Genomic DNA, 22,587 nt, shown 5'->3' with positions numbered 1-22,587 from the left:
TGATTGGGATGGTATTTGTGAAGATGTATAAGTTGTCAAAAGACATCAAAATGTTCAGGTAAAATATGTGCATTTGTTTTTATGTAAATCAAAACTCAATAAAAAATAACCCCCAAGCAAATGCACCAGGTGTCCTAATTACCAACATTGCACTGTTTTGATCACTATGGCTTTGTAGTAGAGTTTGAAATCAGGGAGTGTGGGTAATCAGAAGGGGGAATGAAGCATGAGAGACTATGGACTCTGAGAAACAAACTGAGGGCTTCAGAGGGGATGGGGGTGGGGGAATGGGACAGACTGGTGATGGGTAGTAAGGAGGGCACGTATTGCATGGTGCACTGGGTGTTATACGCAACTAATGAATCATCGAACTTTACATCAGAAACCAGGGATGTACTGTACGGTGACTAACATAATATAATAAAAAAACATTTAAAAAAATGATCACCAATAAAAAAAAAGAAATCAGGGAGTGTGATACTTCCAGTTTTAGTTGTTCTCAAGATTGCTTTGACTGCTTAGGGTCTTTTGTGATTCCATACATATTTGTGATTATTTGTTCTAGCTCTGTGAAAAATGTCATGGTTTTGATAGGGGTTGCATTGAATCTATATATGCAGTAGTACAGACATTTCAACAATATTAATTCTCTCAATCCATAAGCGTGGTATATCTTTCCATTTTTTGTGTGTTGTCTTCAGTTTCTTTCATCAATGTCTCTCTTCTTTTCTTGAAAGTCTGGCTAAAGGTTTATCAGTTTTGTTTATCATTTCAAATAATCTCCTTTTAGTTTCCCTTAGATTTTCTAATTTTTAAGTATATATTTCATTTATTTCCACTCATCTTTATTATTTAGTTTCTTCTACTAAAGTTAAATTGATTGATTTGCAATTGATTTCTAGTTTCATATTGTTGTGGTTGGAAAAGATTCTTGATATGATTTAAAACTTCTGAAATTTATTGAGACTTGTTTTGGGACCTAACATGGTCTATCCTGGAGAATATTCCATGTATACTTGAAAAGAATGTGCTCCCTGCCAATTTTGGATGGAAAGCTCTATATACATCTATTAAATTCATCTGGTTAATGTGTCATCTAAGGCCAATGTTTCTTTATTGATTTTTCTGTCTGGATGATCTATCCATTGATATAAGTGGGGTGTTAAAGCTCCTACTATTATTGTATTACTGTCAATTTCTCCCTTTGCATCTGTTAATATATACTTCATGTATTTAGGTGCCCCTATGTTAAGCAGATAGATATTTACAAGTGTTACATCATCTTGTTGGATTGATTCCTTTATCACCATGTAATGATCTCTTTTTGTCTCTTACTACAGCCTTTGTTTTATTTTTTTTTATTTTTTTATTTTATTTTTTTTTTAAGATTTTATTTATTTATTCGATAGAGATAGAGACAGCCAGTGAGAGAGGGAACACAAGCAGGGGGAGTGGGAGAGGAAGAAGCAGGCTCATAGCGGAGGAGCCTGATGTGGGGCTCGATCCCATAACACCGGGATCACGCCCTGAGCCAAAGGCAGACGCTCAACCGCTGTGCCACCCAGGCGCCCCAGCCTTTGTTTTAAAGTCTATTTTGTCTGTTAGAAGTATTGCAACCCAACTTTCTTTTCATTTCCATCTGCATGGGATATCTTTGTCCATCCTTTCACTTTCATTCTGTGTGTCTTTAGATCTGACATGAGTCTATTGTAGATAGCATATATATATATAGATATATATATATATGTCTTGTTTTTATTTGTCCATTTAAATACCCTATGTCTTTTGATTGGAGAATTCAGTCCATTTATATATTTAAATTATTGATAGATATGTACTTACTGCCATTCTATGGATTGTTTTCTTACTGTTTTTGTAGTTCTGTTTTCTTCTTCTCTTGCTGTCTTCTGTTGGTATTTTGTGACCTCCCTTAGTGTTATGTTTAAGTTCCTTTCTCTTTATTTTTTGTGTAACTATTATTGGTATTTGTTTTGTGTTTACCATGAGATTCATATGTAATATCCTATGTACATTGCAGTCTAGTTTAAGTTGATGGTTGCTTAAGTTCAAGTGTGTTCCAAAAGTGCTACATTTATACTCTCCCTATGTTTTCTTTTTGATATCATATTTGACATCTTATTTTGTGTGACCAATTATAGGTAGATGATTATCTACTTTTGTCTTTCAGCCTCTGTACTAGTTACATAGGTGGTTTACCTGCTGCCTTTACTATATGTTTACCTTTACCAGTGAGATTCATTTCATTCATAATTTTCTTATTTCTAGTTATGGCCTCTTCTATTCTATTGAAAGAATTCCCTTAACATTTCTTGTGTGACCTCTTTGGTATTGATGAACTCTTTAGTTTTGCTGGTCTGAGAAACTCCTCATCTCTCCTTAAATTCTGAGGGATAACCTTGATGGGTACCATATTTTGATTGTAAATATTCCTTTCATCAATTTGAATATATTATGCTACTCCCTTCTGGCCTATAAAGTTTTTGCTGAAACACCAGCTGATAATCCTATGGGGGTTCCCTTATACATAACTAGTTGTTTTTCTCTTGTTGCTTTTAAGATTCTCTGTTGATCTTTAAATGTTGACACTTTGATTATAATGTGTCTTTGCTCTCTTTGGTTCCATCTTATTTGAGACTCCGTGCTTCCTGAACTTGGATCTCCTTCACTAGATTAGGTAAGTTTTCAGACATTATTTCTTCAGATATGTTTTCTGATTCTTTTGCTTTCTCTTCTTCTTCTGGGGCACCTTTAACATGAATGCTATTATGCTTGATGTTACTCTAGAAGTCCCCTAAAATAACCTCAATTTTTTAAATTATTTTTTTCTTTTTGCTTCTCTGGGTGCTTTCCACTATCCAGTCTTCCAGATTGCTTACCCAGTCTTCTGCATCATCTAATCTGCTGTTGATTACATCTAGTGTATTTTTTATTTCACTATTGTATCCTTCAGCCTGATTGGTTCTTTTTCATATTTTCTATGTCTTTGTTGAAGTTCTCACTGTGATCATCCATTCTTCTTATGGTTTGGTGACCGCCTTTATGACTATTACTTTGAACTTTATCTCCATTTTGTTCTTTTTCTCAGGTTTCGTCTTGTTCTTTCATTTGCAACCTCTGGTGCCTCATTTTGCTTCTTTCTGTTTGTTTCTATGTACTAGGTAGTTATGTCTTGAAGGAGTGGCTTTAAGCAGAAGGTAGTCCTGTTGGGCCCAGTAGTGCAAACCCACCTGGACACCAAAGCCGGTTGCTCCAGGACTGTTTCCTGTATGGGCTGTGTGCATTCTCCTGTTCTGGGTAGGCCATGACTGGTATAAACTTTCTGGTTAGTGGGGCTGTCTCTCAGTGCACCTGTGAGGTGCAGCCACAACTGCTACTGGCACACCGGTGATTAGGGCTGGCCCTTGTCCCACCTGAGAGTCCAGGCCATGACTCTTGCAGGCCAGTATGTGGCTGGATCCCCAGTGTGGGGCCCTTGGGAGGGGCTCTAGTGCTGGCTGATGGCACCCACTTGATATGTCAGGATGGGTTGTTGCTTGGATGGCGCTCTTGTACTGGCCAAGGGTGCATACCAGGAGTGGAAGGGTGGAGGGGCACTGTATTGCACTTCTGAAAGTTGCTGAGAGATTAGATATTAAAAGTTCTTATCGCAAGAAAAAAAAGACATGTTATTCTTTATGGTGACAAACGTTAACTAGTTTTCTGTCCCTTTGGGATCCCTTCTGGGATCCCTATAATGTGAATATTGGTCTGCTTTATTTGTCCAGTAAGCCCCTTATTTATCTTCATTTTTACAATTTTCTTTTTCTTTTTGCTGCTCTGATTGTGAGTTCCACCACCCTATTCTTGAGTTCACTGTTCTTTTCTTGTTCTTCATCTATTTTGCTGTTTAATCCCTTTATTGAATTTTCAGTTCTGTTATTTTATTCTTCAGTTCTATGACTTCTATTGGGTATTTTCTTATATTTTATAACTCTTTGTTGATGTTCTCACCTTATTCATTCATTCTCTTCCTGAGCTTGATGAGCATCTTTATGACCAGTACTCCAAATCCATTAGGTAGATTATTTACTTCTCTACCATTAAGGTCCTTTGCCGATGTTTTGCCACCTTCTTTTGCTTGGAACACATTCCTCTGTCTCTTCATTTTGTTTTTTTCTCTGTCCATTGATATGTATTAGAAGAAACAGCCACCTCTTCTAGTTTTGAAGGGGTGGCCTCACACAGGAGATGAATCTTGCCATTCAATCTTGTCCTAACTCTTGGTTGTCTCTTAAACTCTTGTGATTGTCCAAGCAGCATATTTTAGTTTTTGGCTCCAAGTGGTGAAGGATGTACCAAGACTTTTCATTGCCCCAAAGGGGAGGATCTCAATCAGCACCTAGGTTCAGGGTGATTGGAAGACAGACCCTCAAGCAACATATTTTTAAGTATGAAAATATACACAGTGCTATGGGACCACAAACATACATCCTGATGGCCAAAAGAGCCAGGAGATACAGAGGTGTCCACTGTGCAGCATTTTTAAAAATTGGGGTACCAGATGATTGTAAAAGTTCCTTTCTCTGAGATCTCAGAGATCTGTTATAAAGCAGAGCAAGGGCACAAAATGGCACAGACTCCATTTCCAGAGTGTACCTTAGTAGGACTCCAGAGGTGCCCCAAACCAGAAGCCTTACCCTCATGCAGAAGCTCCAGGATGAGCAAATAGGCCATTTCACAGAAAGTCTGAGGTTGTGTTTCAGTCTGTTATCTTTGCAATGTTAGGAAAGCAGTAGCTGGCCAAGAACTGTCTCTTCATTTGTTATAGCTCCATGAGACCCAGAAATACAAACCTTTCTGGCCACGAGAGGTAGGTGATCAAAGGTTGCCTTTTGGGTAGCAGCTACCAAAATTGGTATGCCAGACAACTCTAAAAGTTGACATTCTAGAGTACAACAGATGGACAGAGCCAAATGAGTACCTGCTATCTTAACAGTTGGGGTGTCCAATGAGGATTCAAACCCTTTATTCCTCATGGAGAAACTCCTGATTTCAGTTTCCTCCTAATTGTGGGTTGTTATGGGAGGGGTGGGAATTACAGAAAGATGTAAGATTATGTCTTAGCCTCCCCTACCCACTCTGATATGGGCTTTTTCTTGTTCGCCCAATATGTAGGGAGTCCTCAGCTAACTTTTATATTTTTTAGAGGAAAATGTTCCATACATAGCTATGGATTTGTTGTGTCTGTAGGAGGACATGAGTTCAGATTCTTCCTATATTGCCTTCTTGATCCAGAACCCCTACCTCCAAATAATTCTTGACATCTCCTTTTCTCTCAGTCTTAAGAAATGGCTATTGATTATTGTGAAATTCATCATTTCCCAAATATCACTATATTAGTGCTCTCTCTGATATATTTTACAAGATAATTTTTAGTATCCATACTGAATGAACCAATTAAAAATATATTTCATTACATTTGTTATAAAACCCCAATTCCCACATCATGAGTGCATGATCAGGCTCTTTTCTACATTCTTATATCACATCCTGGACTTCTTCCCCTGATTCTTTAGCCTCACTCTATGTTACTTCTTTTTCTTATGTCTAAAACATTCTTCCTTATAGTCTCAGCTATTTTTTTCCCCCATTTTTATCGTCCCTGAAACCTCCTTATTTCAGTCTGTCAAGTTTTTCGAGCTTGTTCCTATTCAACTATTACTTCACTTGGTTTCACTGAAAAGTTTTCAATGAGGTCTTTAATAACCAGATTCATTCCTTCTCTTTCAGATCCCAACATAATTATTTCCATAATTATTCCCAGACTACTGTATCAGAAAATTTTTTCTCCCCATATTTTCCCTATTTATTTTCTTCTTGGCACCTATCTTAAACTATTTATATTTTGTTTGTTCTTATACCCACTTTTAATTTTCTGTCCCTGATGAACTAATATATTTATGACTTATGTATCTTGTTAATCATTTGTAGTCAACCTAACACAATAACCAGGACACAGTAGGTGCTCATTAAAAATCTGGGGGTGAATGAGTAAATTTTACCCAGAAAGTCATCATCAACATCCACCTTCTCTCTACACTATCACATAGAATATAGAATGATTAAGCACATTTTTTACAATATAAAGTACTCCCTTCCTTTAGTAACATTAAATAAGTGCATGTTCATTTAATAAAAAATATTCTTAATCAGGTTATACTGGAAGAGATTATACATTTAAAAATACTACAAACGTTTCCCAAGGGAAGATATAGATTTGACAAAAATAAAACCTTACATTGCTTTGGTGTTCATTATGCATGCAGTTCCTGGGCAGTAACAAGTGAAGGCATCATTATTATATGTTAATCCCAGACTCACTCCAAGCAACTGTGTCATAACAACGGAAAATGCCTCTAAAGTTATCGTCTGTGGATACTAAAAAGAAAAAAAAAATCAGAATTTTTATCTAAGTTGTTTCTTCACTTATTTTATCTTTTCAAGTAAATGCAAATACAAATTAAAAAGTGAACTAGTATACAAAAGTTCATTATTTGTTTAAAAATGTGGAAAATATTAGGTAAATTTTGTTATTATCTTTGAGTAATAGCATTTTTAGTCCAAATGGCATTGAGAAATAACAATTAAGATTAATGCAATCTCATGATTTTATGACATTACTGACTTAAATCCTGTTTTTTTATTTTTAAATTTGTTTTAAATTTATTTTTATTATTTATTGATTTATTTATTTGAGAAAGAACCAACATAGGGCTCAATCTTATGACCCTAAGATCATGACCTTAGGCAAAATAAAGAGTTGGATACTTAATTGACTGAGCTACCCAACTGTCCCTAATTTCTTTTTAAATTGAGAAGATTAAGCATTGCTTCAGTAACTATATTACTTTTCAAATGAACACTCAGAAAAAATACACAGATTCTTAAAGGTTCACTTGGCAATTAGTTTTGACTTCAGAAATAGTTTTAGGGGGATAAATCAAACTGTTTTCTAAAGAAGGGAGAATACTAGAACACCTTGCAAGTAGCATTTCTTTTGTCTTAAAAACTAAAACTTGAGAAGTAGCGATATTGGCAACACAGAAACCTCTGGCAATCAATGCTCTTTGCATTATCTCCATAGTTTTGCCTTTTATAGAATATCACAGAATAATAATACAGTACAATATACAGTATAATACAGGATAAAACAGCATTTAGCTTTTTCTCCAAATGGCTTCTTTCACTAACAAGTATTAGATTCCTCTATATCTTCTCATGGCTTAATGGCTCACTTCTTAAGTCACTCAATAACATTTCTTTATATGTATTTATTTCAGTGTTTTTATCATCCACTTATTAAAAGACATCTGGTTCCTTCCAATTTTTGGTAATTACGAATAAAGCTGCTATAAATATTCATGTACATGATTTTGTGTGGACATGTTTTCAACTCATTTGGGTGACTGCCAAGAGGACAACTGCTGGATCATAGGTAAGAGTAAGAAATCCCCAAACTGTCTTCTACTGTGGCTGTACCATTTAGCATTCCCATCTTCATGAATGAGAGTTTCTGTTGCTCTTCATCCTTACAGCATTTTGTGTTACCAGTGTTTTGCACTCCCAGTACAAAGTTGAAAAGGACTGGTAAGCTAAATTCTTGCCTTCTTCCTGATCTCACTGGAAAAGCATTTAGTTTCTCACCATTGAAGTGTTAGCTATAGGTTTTTTCTAGCTGTTCTTTCTCATGTTAAGGAAATTCCCTTCCAGACCTCCTTTCCTAAATTTCATCACAAATGGTGTGGGATTTGTCAAATTCTTTTTCTGCATCTATTGATATGATCAAAGAATTTTTCTTGTTTAACCTATTGGTGGAATTGGTTACATTAATTGATTTTCAAATGATATCTGAATAAATTCTGAATAAATTCTTGGTATAGATATCAACAAGGAGATTTAAAATATTATTTAAAAAATTCTAGAGCTGAAAAGTACAATAAATGAACTAAAATTTTAAGGGAATTATTTAAAATCAGATTTGATCAGGCAGAAGAAAGAATCAGACCTGAAGGCTGATCATTTGAAATCATCCAGTGAGAGAAATAACAAGAAAAAAAGAATGAAGAATATAAAAAGAAGCTATTTACATCAACAAGCAGACCAATGTATGTATTATTTCTATAATGGGTCTCAGAAAGAGAAGAGAGAAATAAAGGAACAGAAAGTTTATTTGGAGAAATAATGATTACAAACTTCAGAAATCTGAGTGAACATACAAAAGAAGCTCAACAAATTCCAACCAAGATAAATCCAAAGAGACTCACAAAGATTCCCCGTAGCCAAAGACAAGGAGAGAATCCTGAAAGCAGCAAGACAAACTGACCTGTCACCTATAAGGGAGTTCCCATAAGATTATCAGATTTTTCAGAAGAAACCTTATAGGCCAGAAGGGATCGGGATGAATACTTTTTAAATGCTGGAAGAAACTGTCAACCAAAATTATATCAGGCGAAACTGTATTTCAAAATATAATGAGGACATGAAGACTTTTTTCAGAAAAATAAAAGCTGAGGTAATGAACAAAAGTTAATAACCACTAGACGTGATCTATAAGAAATGCTAAATGGAGGTAGTCATGTTGAAAAGAAAGGATGCTAGACAGCAACCCAAAGCCAAAAGAAAAATATAAAGTTCTGTAATACAGGTATATACATGGACAAATATAGTAACATGCATTATTGTAATTTTGGTGGATAAATTTACTTTTAAATATTGTATAGAATTGGAAGGACAAATACCAAACGAAACAAAACAAATTCTATAATCTATGTAGCAACACAAAGTGTGGACTAGAATTATAAAGGAGTAGTGCTTTTGTATTCAATTGAAGTTAAGCTGTTAATAGAAATAGAAAAAATTATCCCCAAATTAATATGGAATCTCAAGGGACCATAAATAACCATGCCAATTTCGAAAAAGAAGAACAGAGTTGAAGGACACACACTTCCTGATTTCAAAACATATTATAAAACAAAGTAATCAAAACGTATGGTACTGGCATAAAGACAGACATATATGTCACTGAAATAGATGAGAGACCCTAGAAATAAACCCTTGCATATATGGTTAAATGTGCCAAAATAACATAATACAGAAAGGACAGTCTCTTCAGCAAGTATACTCAATGAAGAAAAGGTAACTTTTTCAATAAATGGTGATGGGAACATTGGATATGCACATACAGAAGAATAAAGTTAGGACCTCTATATTTCACCATACACAAAAATTAATTCAAAAACGGCTTAAAAACCTAAATGTAAGACCCCAAAGTATAAAACTCTTGAAAGAAAACACAGGGGAAAATCTTCACGACATTAGGTTTGACATCGATTTCTTAGCTATGATGCCAAAAGCACAGGCAACAAAAGCAAAAATGGACAAATGGGACTACACCAAACATAAAATGTTTGTGCTTCAAAGGACATGATCAACAGATTATAAAGGCAACCTACAAAGTGGGGGAAAAAATTTGCGTATCATACACCTGATAACAGATTAACATCCAAAATATAAAGAACTCTTACAATCCAAGAATAAAAAAATCAAATTCATATAAACCAATTAAAAATGGGCTAAAGACTTGAATAGACATTTCTCCAGAGGGGATATACAAAAGACTAAAAATCATATGAAAAGATTCTTAATATTACTAATAATCATAGAAATGCAAATCAAAACCACATTGAGATATCACCACATACGTAATAGGATTGCTACCATAAAAAAAAAAAAAAAAGCAACCACAGAAAATAACAGGTGTTGGTGAGGATGTGATAAATATAATGTGAACTGCCGGTGGAATCATAAAATTTCACAACCAGGAGGTGGAGTTAAGATGGCGGAGGAGTAGGAGACACCGTTTTCAGCTGGTCCCTCGAGTCGAGCTGGATAGGTACCAGACCAGCCTAAACAACCACGGAACCAGCCTGAGACGCAGGAAGACGCATCTAGATCTCTACAAATGAACATCTCCAGCGCTGAGTATTGAGGTACGAAGCGGGGAGCCATGAAACCGCGCACAGATATCGGAAGATAAACGGAAGAGGGAGGGAGCCGCCGCGTTTGGGCGCCGGGAAGCAGCAGCCACTTGCACGGGGGAGCAGGCGGGCTCGTGGTCGGCACCCGCAAAACAGCAGACTGACCGTGAGCCGGGTGCGCGTGCCACCAGGCATCTTGGGGAACACCGGAATCCCGGTGCGCTCACCGGATCCAGACTGAGACCGGGAGCTTCCGGAGCGCACGCGGGGCGGCTGGCGGTGTTAGAAACACAAAGGACAGAGACGCGCCGGCCCTGGAAGTGAGGGCTGGGACGCCGGGTGTGGGGCGCACATCCCGGGATGCTGCAGCGTTGAGCAGCACCAACAGTAACAGAGTTAAAGTGGCCAGAACATCAGTGGAGAACGGGCCGCAATCCCTCTGTTCTGTGACAGAAGCTGAAATTCGGCCACTGCTGCTCTGACTCTCAGAAGAGACACAACAGACCGCCAGGGAAAGCCGCCAGAGAACAAAAGCCTGGAAATACCGGCTCAGAGAGTGCCCATCCCCATTCCCCCTCGCAGGGGACACGGAGACTCTACCCAAACCGGGTTGCCTGAGTATCGGCGCGGCAGGCCCCTCCCCCAGAAGGCAGGCTGAAAAATCAGGAAGCCCACAACCCGGGCGCCTGGGTGGCGCAGTCATTGAGCGCCTGTCTTCGGCTTAGGGCGTGATCCCGGCGTTCCGGAAAGGAGTCCCTCATCGGGCTCCTCCGCTGGGAGCCTGCTTCTCCTCTCCCACTCCCCTGCTTCTGTTCCCTCTCTCGCTGGTTGGCTGCCACATAAATAAATAAATAAAATCTTTAAAGAAGAAGCCCACATCCCTAAGATCCCTATAAAACAAGGGGCACGGCCTGGGACCCAGTCAATAATTTGGGCTCTGGAAACCCCGCAACCTCTCCTCATTAGAATGACAAGAAGGAGAAGCCCCCCCCCCAGCAAAGAAAAGACAGTGAGTCTGTGGCCTCTGCCACAGAAATAATGGATATGGATGTAACCAAATTATCAGAAATGGAATTCAGAGTAACGATGGTCAAAATGATGAGTAGAATTGAAAAAACTATTAACGAAAAGGTTACTGAGAATATAGAATCCCTAAGGACAGAAATGAGAACGAATCTGACAGAAATTAAAAATTCTATGAGCCAAATGCAGGCAAAACTAGAGGCTCTGACGGCCAGGGTCGCAGAAGCAGAGGAAAGGGTTAGTGAATTGGAGGATGGGTTAATAGAGGAAAAAATGAAAATAGAAGACGGTCTTAAAAAAATCCACACCCACGAATGTAGGTTACGGGAGATTACTGACTCAATGAAAAGATCCAATGTTAGAATCATCGGCATCCCTGAGGGGGTGGAGAAAAACAGAGGTCTAGAAGAGATATTTGAACAAATTGTAGCTGAAAACTTCCCTAATCTAGCAAGGGAAACAAACATTCGTGTCCAAGAGGCAGAGAGGACCCCTCCCAAGCTCAACCACAACAAACCTATGCCACGTCACATCATAGTGCATTTCGCAAATATTAGATCCAAGGATACAGTATTGAAAGCGGCCAGGGCAAAGAAATTTCTCACGTACCAAGGCAAAGGCATCAGAATTACGTCAGACCTGTCTACACAGACCTGGAATGAGAGAAAGGGTTGGGGGAGCATATCTAAAGCTCTTTCAGAGAAAAACATGCAGCCAAGGATCCTTTATCCAGCAAGGCTGTCATTCAGAATTGATGGAGAAATAAAGACATTTCAGAATCGCCAGTCACTAACCAATTTCGTAACCACGAAACCAGCCCTACAGGAGATATTATGGGGGGTTCTATAAAAGTAAAAAGGCCCCAAGAGTGATACAAAACAGAAAGTCACAGCCAATACAAACAAAGACTTTACTGGCAACATGGCATCATTAAAATCATATCTCTCAGTAATCAGTCTTAACGTAAATGGTTTGAACCATCCCATAAACACCACAGGGTTGCAGATTGGATAAAAAGAAATGACCCATCCATTTGCTGTCTACAAGAGACTCATTTCGAACCCAAAGATGCATTCAGACTGAGAGTAAGGGGATGGAGTACCATCTTTCACGCCAATGGACCTCAAAAGAAAGCTGGGGTAGCAATTCTCATATCAGATAAATTGGATTTTAAACTACAGACTATAGTTAGAGACGCAGAAGGGCACTATATTATTCTTAAGGGAAGTATGCAACAAGTGGATATGACAATTATAAATATATATGCCCCCAACAGGGGAGCAGCAAGATACACAAGCCAACTCTTAACCAGAATAAAGAGACATATAAATAAAAATACATTAATAGTAGGGTACCTCAACACTCCACTATCAGAAATAGACAGAACACCCTGGCAAAAACTAAGCAAAGAATCAAAGGCTTTGAATGCCATACTCGACAAGTTGGACCTCATAGATATATATAGAAACTACACCCCAGAACCAAAGAATACTCATTCTATTCTAATGCCCATGGAACATTCTCAAGAACAGACCATGTTCTGGGACACAAAACAGGTCTCAACCGATACCAAAAGATTGAAATTATCCCCTGCATATTCTCAGACCACAATGCTCTGAAATTGGAGCTCAACCACAAGGAAAAATTTGGAAGAAACTCAAACACTTGGAGACTAAACCATCCTGCTCAGGAATGACTCGATAAACCAGGAAATAAAAAATCAAATTAAACAATTTATGGAGACCAATGAGAATGAAAATACAACAGTCCAAAACCTATGGGATACTGCAAAGGCAGTCCTAAGGGGGAAATACATAGCCATCCAAGCCTCACTCAAAAGAATAGAAATACCTAAAATGCAGTTTTAAATTCTCACCTCAAGAAGCTGGAACAGCAACAGAGGGACAGGCCTAATCCACGCACGAGGAAGCAGTTGACCAAAATTAGAGCTGAAATCAATCAAGCAGAAACCAGAAGTACAGTAGAGCAGATCAACAGGACTAGAAGCTGGTTCTTGGAGAGAATCAATAAAATTGACAGACTACTGGCAAGACTTATCCAAAAGAAAAGAGAAAGGACCCAGATTATTAAAATTATGAATGAAAAGGGAGAGGTCACGACGAACACCATTGAAATTGGAAGGATTATTAGAAATTTTTATCAACAGCTATATGCCAATAAACTAAGCAATCTGGAAGAGATGGAATCCTTCCTGGAAACCTATAAACTACCAAGATTGAAACCGGAAGAAATTGATTTCTTAAACAGGCCAATTAATTATGAAGAAATTGAGTCAGTGATAAACAACCTTCCAAATAACAAAACTCCAGGCCCGGACGGTTTTCCTGGGGAATTCTACCAAACATTCAAAGAAGAAATAATACCTATTCTCCTAAAGCTATTTCAAAAAATAGAAACAGAAGGAAAGCTACCAAACTCATTCTATAAGGCCAATATTACCTTGATCCCCAAACCAGGCAAAGACCCCCTCAAAAAGGAGAATTACAGACCGATTTCCCTAATGAATATGGACGCCAAAATCCTCAACAAGATACTTGCTAATAGAATCCAACAGTACATTAAAAGGATTATCCATCACGATCAAGTGGGATTCATACCTGGGATGCAAGCATGGTTCAATATTCGCAAATCAATCAGCGTGATACATCATATCAACAAGAAAAGACTCAGGAACCATATGATCCTCTCAATTGATGCCGAAAAAGCATTTGACAAAATACAGCATCCTTTCCTGATTAAAACCCTTCAGAGTGTAGGAATAGAAGGTACATTTCTCAATCTCATAAAAGCCATCTATGAAAAGCCTACTGCAAATATTATTCTCAATGGGGAAAAGCTGGAAGCCTTTCCCTTAAGATCAGGAACTCGACAAGGATGCCCACTCTTGCCACTATTATTCAACATAGTACTAGAAGTCCTTGCAACAGCAATCAGACAACAAAAAGGGATCAAAGGTATTTCGGCAAAGAAGAAGTCAAAATGTCTCTCTTTGCAGATGACATGATACTCTATATGGAAAACCCAAAAGAAGCCACTCCCAAACTATTAGAAGTTATAGAGCAATTCAGTACCGTGGTGGGATACAAAATCAATGCTCAGAAATCAGTTGCATTTCTATACACGAATAACGAGAACGAAGAAAGAGAAATTAGGGAATCCATCCCATTTACAATAGCACCAAAAACCATACATTACCTTGGAATTAACTTAACCAGAGACATAAAGGACCTATATTCTAGAAACTATAAATCACTCTTGAAAGACATTGAGGAAGACATAAAAAGATGGAAAGATATTCCATGCTCATGGATCGGAAGAATTAAAATAGTTAAAATGTCCATGCTACCCAGAGCAATTTACACTTTCAATGCTATCCCGATCAAAATACCGAGGACATTTTTCAAAGAACTGGAACAAACAGTCCTTAAATTTGTATGGAAACAGAAAAGGCCCCGAATCTCCAAGGAACTGTTGAAAAGGAAAAACAAAGCTGGGGGCATCACAATGCCGGATTTCGAGCTGTACTACAAAGCTGTGATCACAAAGACAGCATGGTACTGGCACAAAAACAGACACATAGACCAATGGAACAGAAGAGAGAACCCAGAAATGGACCCTCTGCTCTTTGGGCAACTAATATTTGATAAAGCAGGAAAAAACATCTGGTGGGAAAAAGACAGTCTCTTCAACAAATGGTGCTGGGAAAATTGGACAGCTACATGCAAGAGAATGAATCTTGACCACTATCTCACACCATACACAAAAATAAACTCCAAATGGATGAACGACCTCGATGTGAGACAGGAATCCATCAAAATTCTAGAGGAGAACATAGGCAGGAACCTCTACGACATCGGCCAAAGCAAACTTTTTCATGACACATCCCCAAAGGCAAGAGAAACAAAAGATAAAATGAATTTATGGGACTTCATCAAGATTAAAAGCTTCTGCACAGCCAAGGAAACAGTCAGAAAAACTAAGAGGCAGCCCACGGAATGGGAGAATATATTTGCAAATGACACTACAGATAAAGGACTGGTATCCAAGATCTACAAAGAACTTCTCAAACTCAATACACGAGAAACAAATAAACAAATCAAAAAATGGGCAGAAGATATGAACAGACACTTTTCTAATGAAGACATACAAATGGCTAACAGACACATGAAAAAATGTTCAAAATCATTAGCCATCAAGGAAATTCAAATCAAAACCACACTGAGATACCACCTTATGCCAGTTAGAATGGCAAAAATAGACAAGGCAAGAGACAACAATTGTTGGAGAGGATGTGGAGAAAGGGGATCCCTCCTACATTGTTGGTGGGAATGCAAGTTGGTACAGCCACTCTGGAAAACAGTGTGGAGGTCCCTTAAAAAGTTAAAAATTGAGCTACCCTATGATCCAGCCATTGCACTACTGGGTATTTACCCCAAAGATACAGACGTAGTAAAGAGAAGGGCCATATGCACCCCAATGTTCATAGCAGCAATGTCCACAATAGCTAAATCGTGGAAGGAGCCGAGATGTCCTTCAACAGATGACTGGATTAAGAAGTTGTGGTCCATATATACAATGGAATATTACTCAGCTATCAGAAAGAACGAGTTCTCAACATTTGCCGCAACATGGACGGCACTGGAGGAGATAATGCTAAGTGAAATAAGTCAAGCAGAGAAAGACAACTATCATATGATTTCTCTCATCTATGGAACATAAGAACTAGGATGATCGGTAGGGGAAGAAAGGGATAAAGAAAGGGGGGGTAAACAGAAGGGGGAATGAAACATGAGAGACTATGGACTATGAGAAACAAACTGAGGACTTCAGAGGGGAGGGGGGTGGGGGAATGGGATAGACCGGTGATGGGTAGTAAGGAGGGCACGTATTGCATGGTGCACTGGGTGTTATACACAACTAATGAATCATCGAGCCTTACATCGGAAACCGGGGATGTACTGTATGGTGACTAACATAATATAATAAAAAATCATAAAATAAAAAAAATAAATAAATAAATAAAATAAAATAAAATTTCACAACCATTCTCAAAATCAGTATGATGGTTCCTCAAAATATTAAAGATAAGATTACCATATGATCCAGCAAACTCACTCTTGCATTTCTATCCAAAATAACTGAAATCAGCATCATAAAGAGATATCTGTACTCCCACATTCACTGCAGCATTATTTATGATAGCCAAGGTATTGAAAACAACTTAAGTGTTCATTGACAGAAGAATGGAAAAATAAAATGTCACCTATACACACACACAGAATGGAATGTTATTCAGCCATAAAAAGAATGAAATCCTGCTATTTGCAATGACACAGATGAACCTAGATGGTACTATCCTAAGAGAAATAATCCAGACATATGAAGACAAATATCGTATGATCACCTTATATGTGGAATCCAAAAATGTCATATTCACAGTAGACAGTAGAATGGTGGATGCCAGGGGCGAGAGGGTTTGGAAAATGAGACAATGTTGGTGAAAAGCTACAAAGCTACAGATATGCAAGATGAAGAGTTCTGGAGATCTGTTACACAACAATGGAACATACTTAACACTACTGAACTATATATACTTAAAATAGTTAAGACGGTAAATTTCATGTTCTGTGTATTTTACCACAAAAAAAAAAATCTTTTAAAAATTGTAATATTTCAGTTTCAAAATCCAAATAAAAATTATTTTATGAAAATGTGTCAAAACAGCATGGTGAATATACTCTCTGTACTTTGGCTCCTTGAAGTGAATATTAACTTTCAAAACATGATATTATTACTGAATAGATGGGAATAAAATGCATACCAGAGCAATTCCTGCAGCGAACTTTGGATTGCATGCCATTCCATGATATGTTGCTCCCACATAATTAAGATGGTCCCTGTAACTAAATAATAAAATTTTTCTTTTGAATAAATGCATTTTAAATTATTACTAACTTAATGACATTGTAAGAATTGGATTTCTCAATAAAGCTACATTTTTTAAAATACAAATATTACATATACATCTCATGCTTTCAATCATTTCGTATTTGGGTAATCTCCCACAGTTCCTGAAAAGTTAAGTTCTAAGGTCTACTTTAACATTATATGATGCACAGCCCCCAACCCAGCAGTGCCTAATCCTTCCAAAACATTAATCATCACTGTTGCCACCACTGGATGGACATAATTCTAAGGTGTACAAGTCAGGATAACTTACTGCCATGATTTGTACATAGTGGTCCTTTAAGGTGTGTAAAAAACATCGGATTGGAGGACAGGGAGAGAGAAGAGAATGTGCAGTACGCTAACAGAAAAAGACAGGACACAGAAAGCGTCCTCACACATTTCACTCCTGTTAATATGGCTCCTGAGTCCCCAAATCTGACTTTAAATGCCACAGGAAATACCAACAGATGTATAAATGTATTCCATATTGCTTAAGACCTTCAGAATTGCGTGTTTATTTTTTCCATGTAATCAAATGAGTCAAGCAAAAGGAAAACTTTTGAAAGGTACAATACATATAGGTTATATAGCCACACCTTGGGTAAGTATATAAATACCAGAAGGTAACCATACTACTATTTAAATGTTTCGCATCGTAACCAGCTTTATATGCAATTACTGCATTCTGTTAACTAATTTATATTTTATTTAATGTTAAAAAGATGGTTTCAATTATTTACCTCTGAGTAAATCTTCAAAACCCTTGAGGCCCCATGTTTCTCCCAAGGCTTTCCAAATTTTCAAGTTTATTACATTTTCATGGATAAACAGTCTACTCTGAGAATAATGGCCTACCATGATTCAGTGTCTTACATTGTTATCAGATTTTTATATTTTGCACTTTGCTAACAATATACATACAATTTTTGAGGTTTCTTATCATTATACATAATATATTTTATATATAATTTTGATAGCTAACATTTCATATAATTTGATAAAACTTATATCAATGCAAAAAACACACTTACATTAATAAGTATGCCATATCATGAGATCTTTGAAACAAAAATCGTTCTTTCCATGAAACAAATCTTTGTAGTACTTCATCAGCATCCCCCTTAGTTGAAATCTTATTTTGATCTGACCAGAGCTCCAAGGAAGTTAACTTAACAGTCACTTTAAGCTGGAAAAACATCTAAAAATAGAAGATACATCACATACAGGTTTAGGTAGTCATGAGTATTATATTTCATCTCTATACATAATGCTAATATATTCAATTTACTCATTTCTGGAGATGAAATCCATTGGTGGATGAAACTAATTGGGAAGACTATACTTTTTAATAAAATCGCAAATGCTATTTATACAAACAATCTTATTGCATTAAGAGCAATGTTTAATATTTAAACGAGACATAAACACTTACCGTGTTGATTAGACCAAAGATATGGACAACTTTCTCAGCTGCAACTGCCACTTCTGAGCCCATATAATCAAACTGAAAGACAAATTCTGTCTCACTAGTGAAAATTACTACACGATCACACTTTAAATGAATATAAAATGTTAAAATAAGGTGGTGTTCAGTGAAAGGAAAAAAAGCAGAATTAAGATTTATCAATTGCTTAGTAAGTTTTAGGCTTAAACATATGAAGCTTACATATCAATCAGTAATGTTAAAATGAGAAGGTTGTGAGTATTTTCCTCTTTACACATATAAAAATGAAGGGTTGAAAGTTCAGGCTCCAAGACTGTGTAAGATAAAAACCAGGACTCAAATCTCTAAGCTACTAAGTCATTTTTATCTGCTATATCTGCCACCATTTATCTTCATTGCAATAAGATAACAGAACTACATATCCTGGATAAACAATGTACCATAATAATAAGAATAAACTCAGGCAATTTTCCTCATTCAAGGAAACAAAAATCACATATTTCCTCTTAAATACTTTAATTGTATGAGTACACCCATTTCTAAGGTTTTGCTGAAAACATGAAAAGTGGCAGCTTGAGATCTTCAGTAATCTGCAGCAGGTCTGCCGAAAACTACTAACAGAAAATAAATGGATAGAGTTGTCTGATATAGACGAAGGAGATGTTATCCTCCTAGGTCTCTGGAAATTATTTGTACTTTGCTATTTCTCTGTATGTAACCTTTCTCAATAAATCATATTGTATATTTACACAGTGCAACATGTGTGGTATGAGTAAAGGTGAATAAAGGCTTACATAAAGCAATCAGATAATGTATATGTATATATATTTTTTCAAACATACATGGAAGTTTTATATAAATTGACCCATATTAGGTCATTAAAAAGTTATTTGAATAAAAAACATTAAGTGTCACTTAGATCACACTGTCCAACTATAATGCAATTAAGTTATGGTAGACTTGACAAAAAGTATTTTAACAATGTTATTTTTCCTTACATGAATAACTCTATTGCGGTTTTATAAGATAAGGATCTTATTCTATGTAAATGCACACTGAAAAAAAAAAGCTCCATGATGCAATTTACAACTTACTTTCAAATAGAGCACAAGTGATAATGGGATACAATATTAATAAATCTAAGTAAAGAGAGTATAAGTATTTCTTGTCTTATTCTTATTCTTGCAACTTTTTTGAAAATTTAAAAATATTTCCAAATAAAATATTTAAAAAGTGAAGATAAAAATAATTTCAGATGAACAAAAGCTGAAGCAAATTCATTAACAGGCTAAACAGAAATATCAGAAACACAGACTTATAAGAAGGAAAGAAGAGCTTTGAAAATGGTAAAATGAGGGGAAAATTAAATTCTTTTTTTTCCTTAATTTATTTAAACAAGTGAATATTTAAAAATTATTTTGTGGTTTATAACACAGGACAATGTAAAAGATAGTAACATCACATATTGAACACTACATCTGAAACTAATGATGTACTATATGTTGGTTAATTGAACTTATATAAAAAATTTAAAAAAAAAAGAATAACAGCTGGATTTGGGACCACAGGGTGCCAAGGAATTACAAAAGAGTTTATCGCCCTTAGGTCCTATAGAAATTGACAAATTTCGTTTCAGAAAATATCACATAGGGTTATTTTTACCATTATTTTCATTAATTTTTTATTTGAGTGTAGTTGACACAAAATGTTACATTAGTTTCAGGTGTACAGCACAGTAATTTCAAAAGTATACACATTATCCTATGCTCACCACAAGTGTAGTTACTATCTGTCACCTTACAAAGCTATTACAATATCATTGACTCTATTTCTAATGCTATGTTGTGCCTTTTATTCCCATAACATTCATTCCATTACTGTTGTTCCCATTCCCGTTCCCCCATTTTACCTAATTCCCAACTCCCTCCGCTCTGGCAGCCATCAGTTTTTTCTCTGTGTTTACGTGTCTAATTCTGCTTCTTGTTTATTATTTTTAGATTCCACATATGAGTAAAATCATATGGTACTTGTTTTTCTCAGTCTAAGTTATATTATTTAGCATAATAGTTTCTAGGTCCATCCATGTTGTCACAAATAGTATGACCTCATTGTATTTTATGGCTATGTGATGGACCCACCAAGATCCCAAATAGCCAAAACAATGTTGAGAAAGAACAAAGCTGGAGGTAACACAATTGCATATCTCAAGATATATTACAAAGCTGTAGTAATCAAAACAGTATGGTATTGGCACAAAAGTAGACACATAGATCAATGGAACAGAACAGAAAGCCCAGAAATAAACCCACAATTATATAGTTATTTACTCTATGACAAAGGAGGCAAGCATATACAATGGGGAAAAGACAATCTCTTCCATAAATGATGCTGCAAAAACTGGACAGCTAAATGTAAAAGAATGAAACTGGACCACTTTCTAACATCATACACAAAAATAAACTCAAAATGGATTAAAGATGTAAATGTGAGACTTGAAACCATAAAAATCCTAGAAGAAAGCACAGGCAGTAATTTCTCTGACATTGGTCCCAGTAACATTTTTCTAGATTTATCTTCTAAGGCAAGGAAAACAAAAGCAAAAATTAACTATTGGGACTACATCAAAATAAAAAGCTTTTAGGGAAAAAAAAGCTTTTGCATGGTGAAAGAAATCATCAACAACAAGAACAAAAAAAAACCCGTGAAAAGGAGAAGATATCTGCCAATGATATACTTGTTAAGGGGTTAATATTCACATGGGAGTTAAATGGAACTTTAGTGTTATAAAGCTCTTACATTATATGTGAAGGGTATAATATTAATTCTAGTTAGGAATGTTAATTCCAACCAATAGAGAAACCACTGGGGTAAAATGTGGGGGATAAAAAGAGATCGCAGAAAAAAACAATATAGGAGACAAAGATAAAAGCTAAAAATAACCCAGTAATCCAAGAGTAACAAAGGAGGAACAAAAGAATAATAGGACAAATAGAACACTAATAGCATAGCAGTACTTAACCTACGTCCACAGTATTAGTAATTTTGATAAACATTTTTTTCATTATGATAAATGTACTCTTTTTTATTTTTTTTTATAATTATATTTTTTATTATATTATGTTAGTCACCATACAGTACATCCCTGGTTTTTGATGTAAAGTTCAATGATTCATTAGTTGTGTGTAACACCCAGTGCACCATGCAATACGTGCCCTCCTTACTACCCATCACCAGCCTATCCCATTCCCCCGCCTCCTCCCCTCTGAAGCCCTCAGTTTGTTTCTCAGAGTCCATAGTCTCTCATGCTTCATTCCCCCTTCTGATTACCCCCCCTTTCTTTATCCCTTTCTTCTCCTACTGATCTTCCTAGTTCTTATGTTCCATAGATTGGAGAAACCATTTTGATAAATATTAAGTCAACTAAACATTCTAATGAAAAGGCAGGGATTATCTGAGTAAGGAAAAAAATAGTTTTCAAAGTCATATTTTAAAATTTAAGACAGATAAACAACCTAAAAAAGAGAGGGAATACTAATCATAGGATATAAAAGCTCTGGAGTTCTTTGTTGTTGTTTTCTCGTGATGACATTTGCATTGAAAATGCCTTCTGTTTTTATTGGAATGAAAGAAGTTATCCAGTTAAATGGAGAGAGGAAAATAGGCTGTCTAGAATTAATATTATCAACCTCATGGGGGCAGCTGTGGCAGAGCGTAATTTCAATGCTTGTGATACTAGTATTAAGACAAAAGAGTATTATTCCCCATATAACAACAAAACCTAAATCTAAATGCCCCCCCCCAAAGGGCATTAGCTAGTAAAATAGATTAAATTATATTAAATATATTAATCAGACACTATGTAAATGTTAAAATTAAATTAAAATAATATATTTTATTAATATGTGGGAAAACATTATGAAATAACTTACAAAATAGCATATATAAAACAAAGGTATAAGAACATACACATACATGTGTGTATATATACGTGTGTGTGTGTATTTAAAAAAGGAAATGTGTACATAAAATTATCTCCTGATAATAAAATTATATGTTCTTTATTCTTTATTATTTTGCCTATTTTTTCCTGTTGTTTTTATAAAAAATTACTTA

The 22,587-nt window shown here is 36.1% G+C and overlaps 1 protein-coding gene across 1 annotated transcript in view; it reads right to left on the bottom strand.

The window, feature by feature from the left end:
* LOC113245556 (A disintegrin and metallopeptidase domain 3) overlaps positions 1 to 22,587 on the bottom strand; it is a 97,545-nt gene that overhangs the window by 26,819 nt on the left and 48,139 nt on the right. Inside the window, exons 8-11 of the mRNA XM_048226287.2 lie at positions 18,463 to 18,534; positions 18,062 to 18,228; positions 16,903 to 16,984; positions 6,299 to 6,438 (exon numbers count right to left, since the gene is read on the bottom strand). Of these exons, the coding sequence (XP_048082244.2) occupies positions 6,299 to 6,438; positions 16,903 to 16,984; positions 18,062 to 18,228; positions 18,463 to 18,534 (461 nt within the window). The remainder of the gene's footprint in view (positions 1 to 6,298; positions 6,439 to 16,902; positions 16,985 to 18,061; positions 18,229 to 18,462; positions 18,535 to 22,587) is intronic.

The sequence above is a fragment of the Ursus arctos genome, unplaced genomic scaffold, assembly GCF_023065955.2.
Source record: "Ursus arctos isolate Adak ecotype North America unplaced genomic scaffold, UrsArc2.0 scaffold_27, whole genome shotgun sequence".
Taxonomy (NCBI): domain Eukaryota; kingdom Metazoa; phylum Chordata; class Mammalia; order Carnivora; family Ursidae; genus Ursus; species Ursus arctos.
This window is presented reverse-complemented; position numbering and strand designations above follow the sequence as displayed.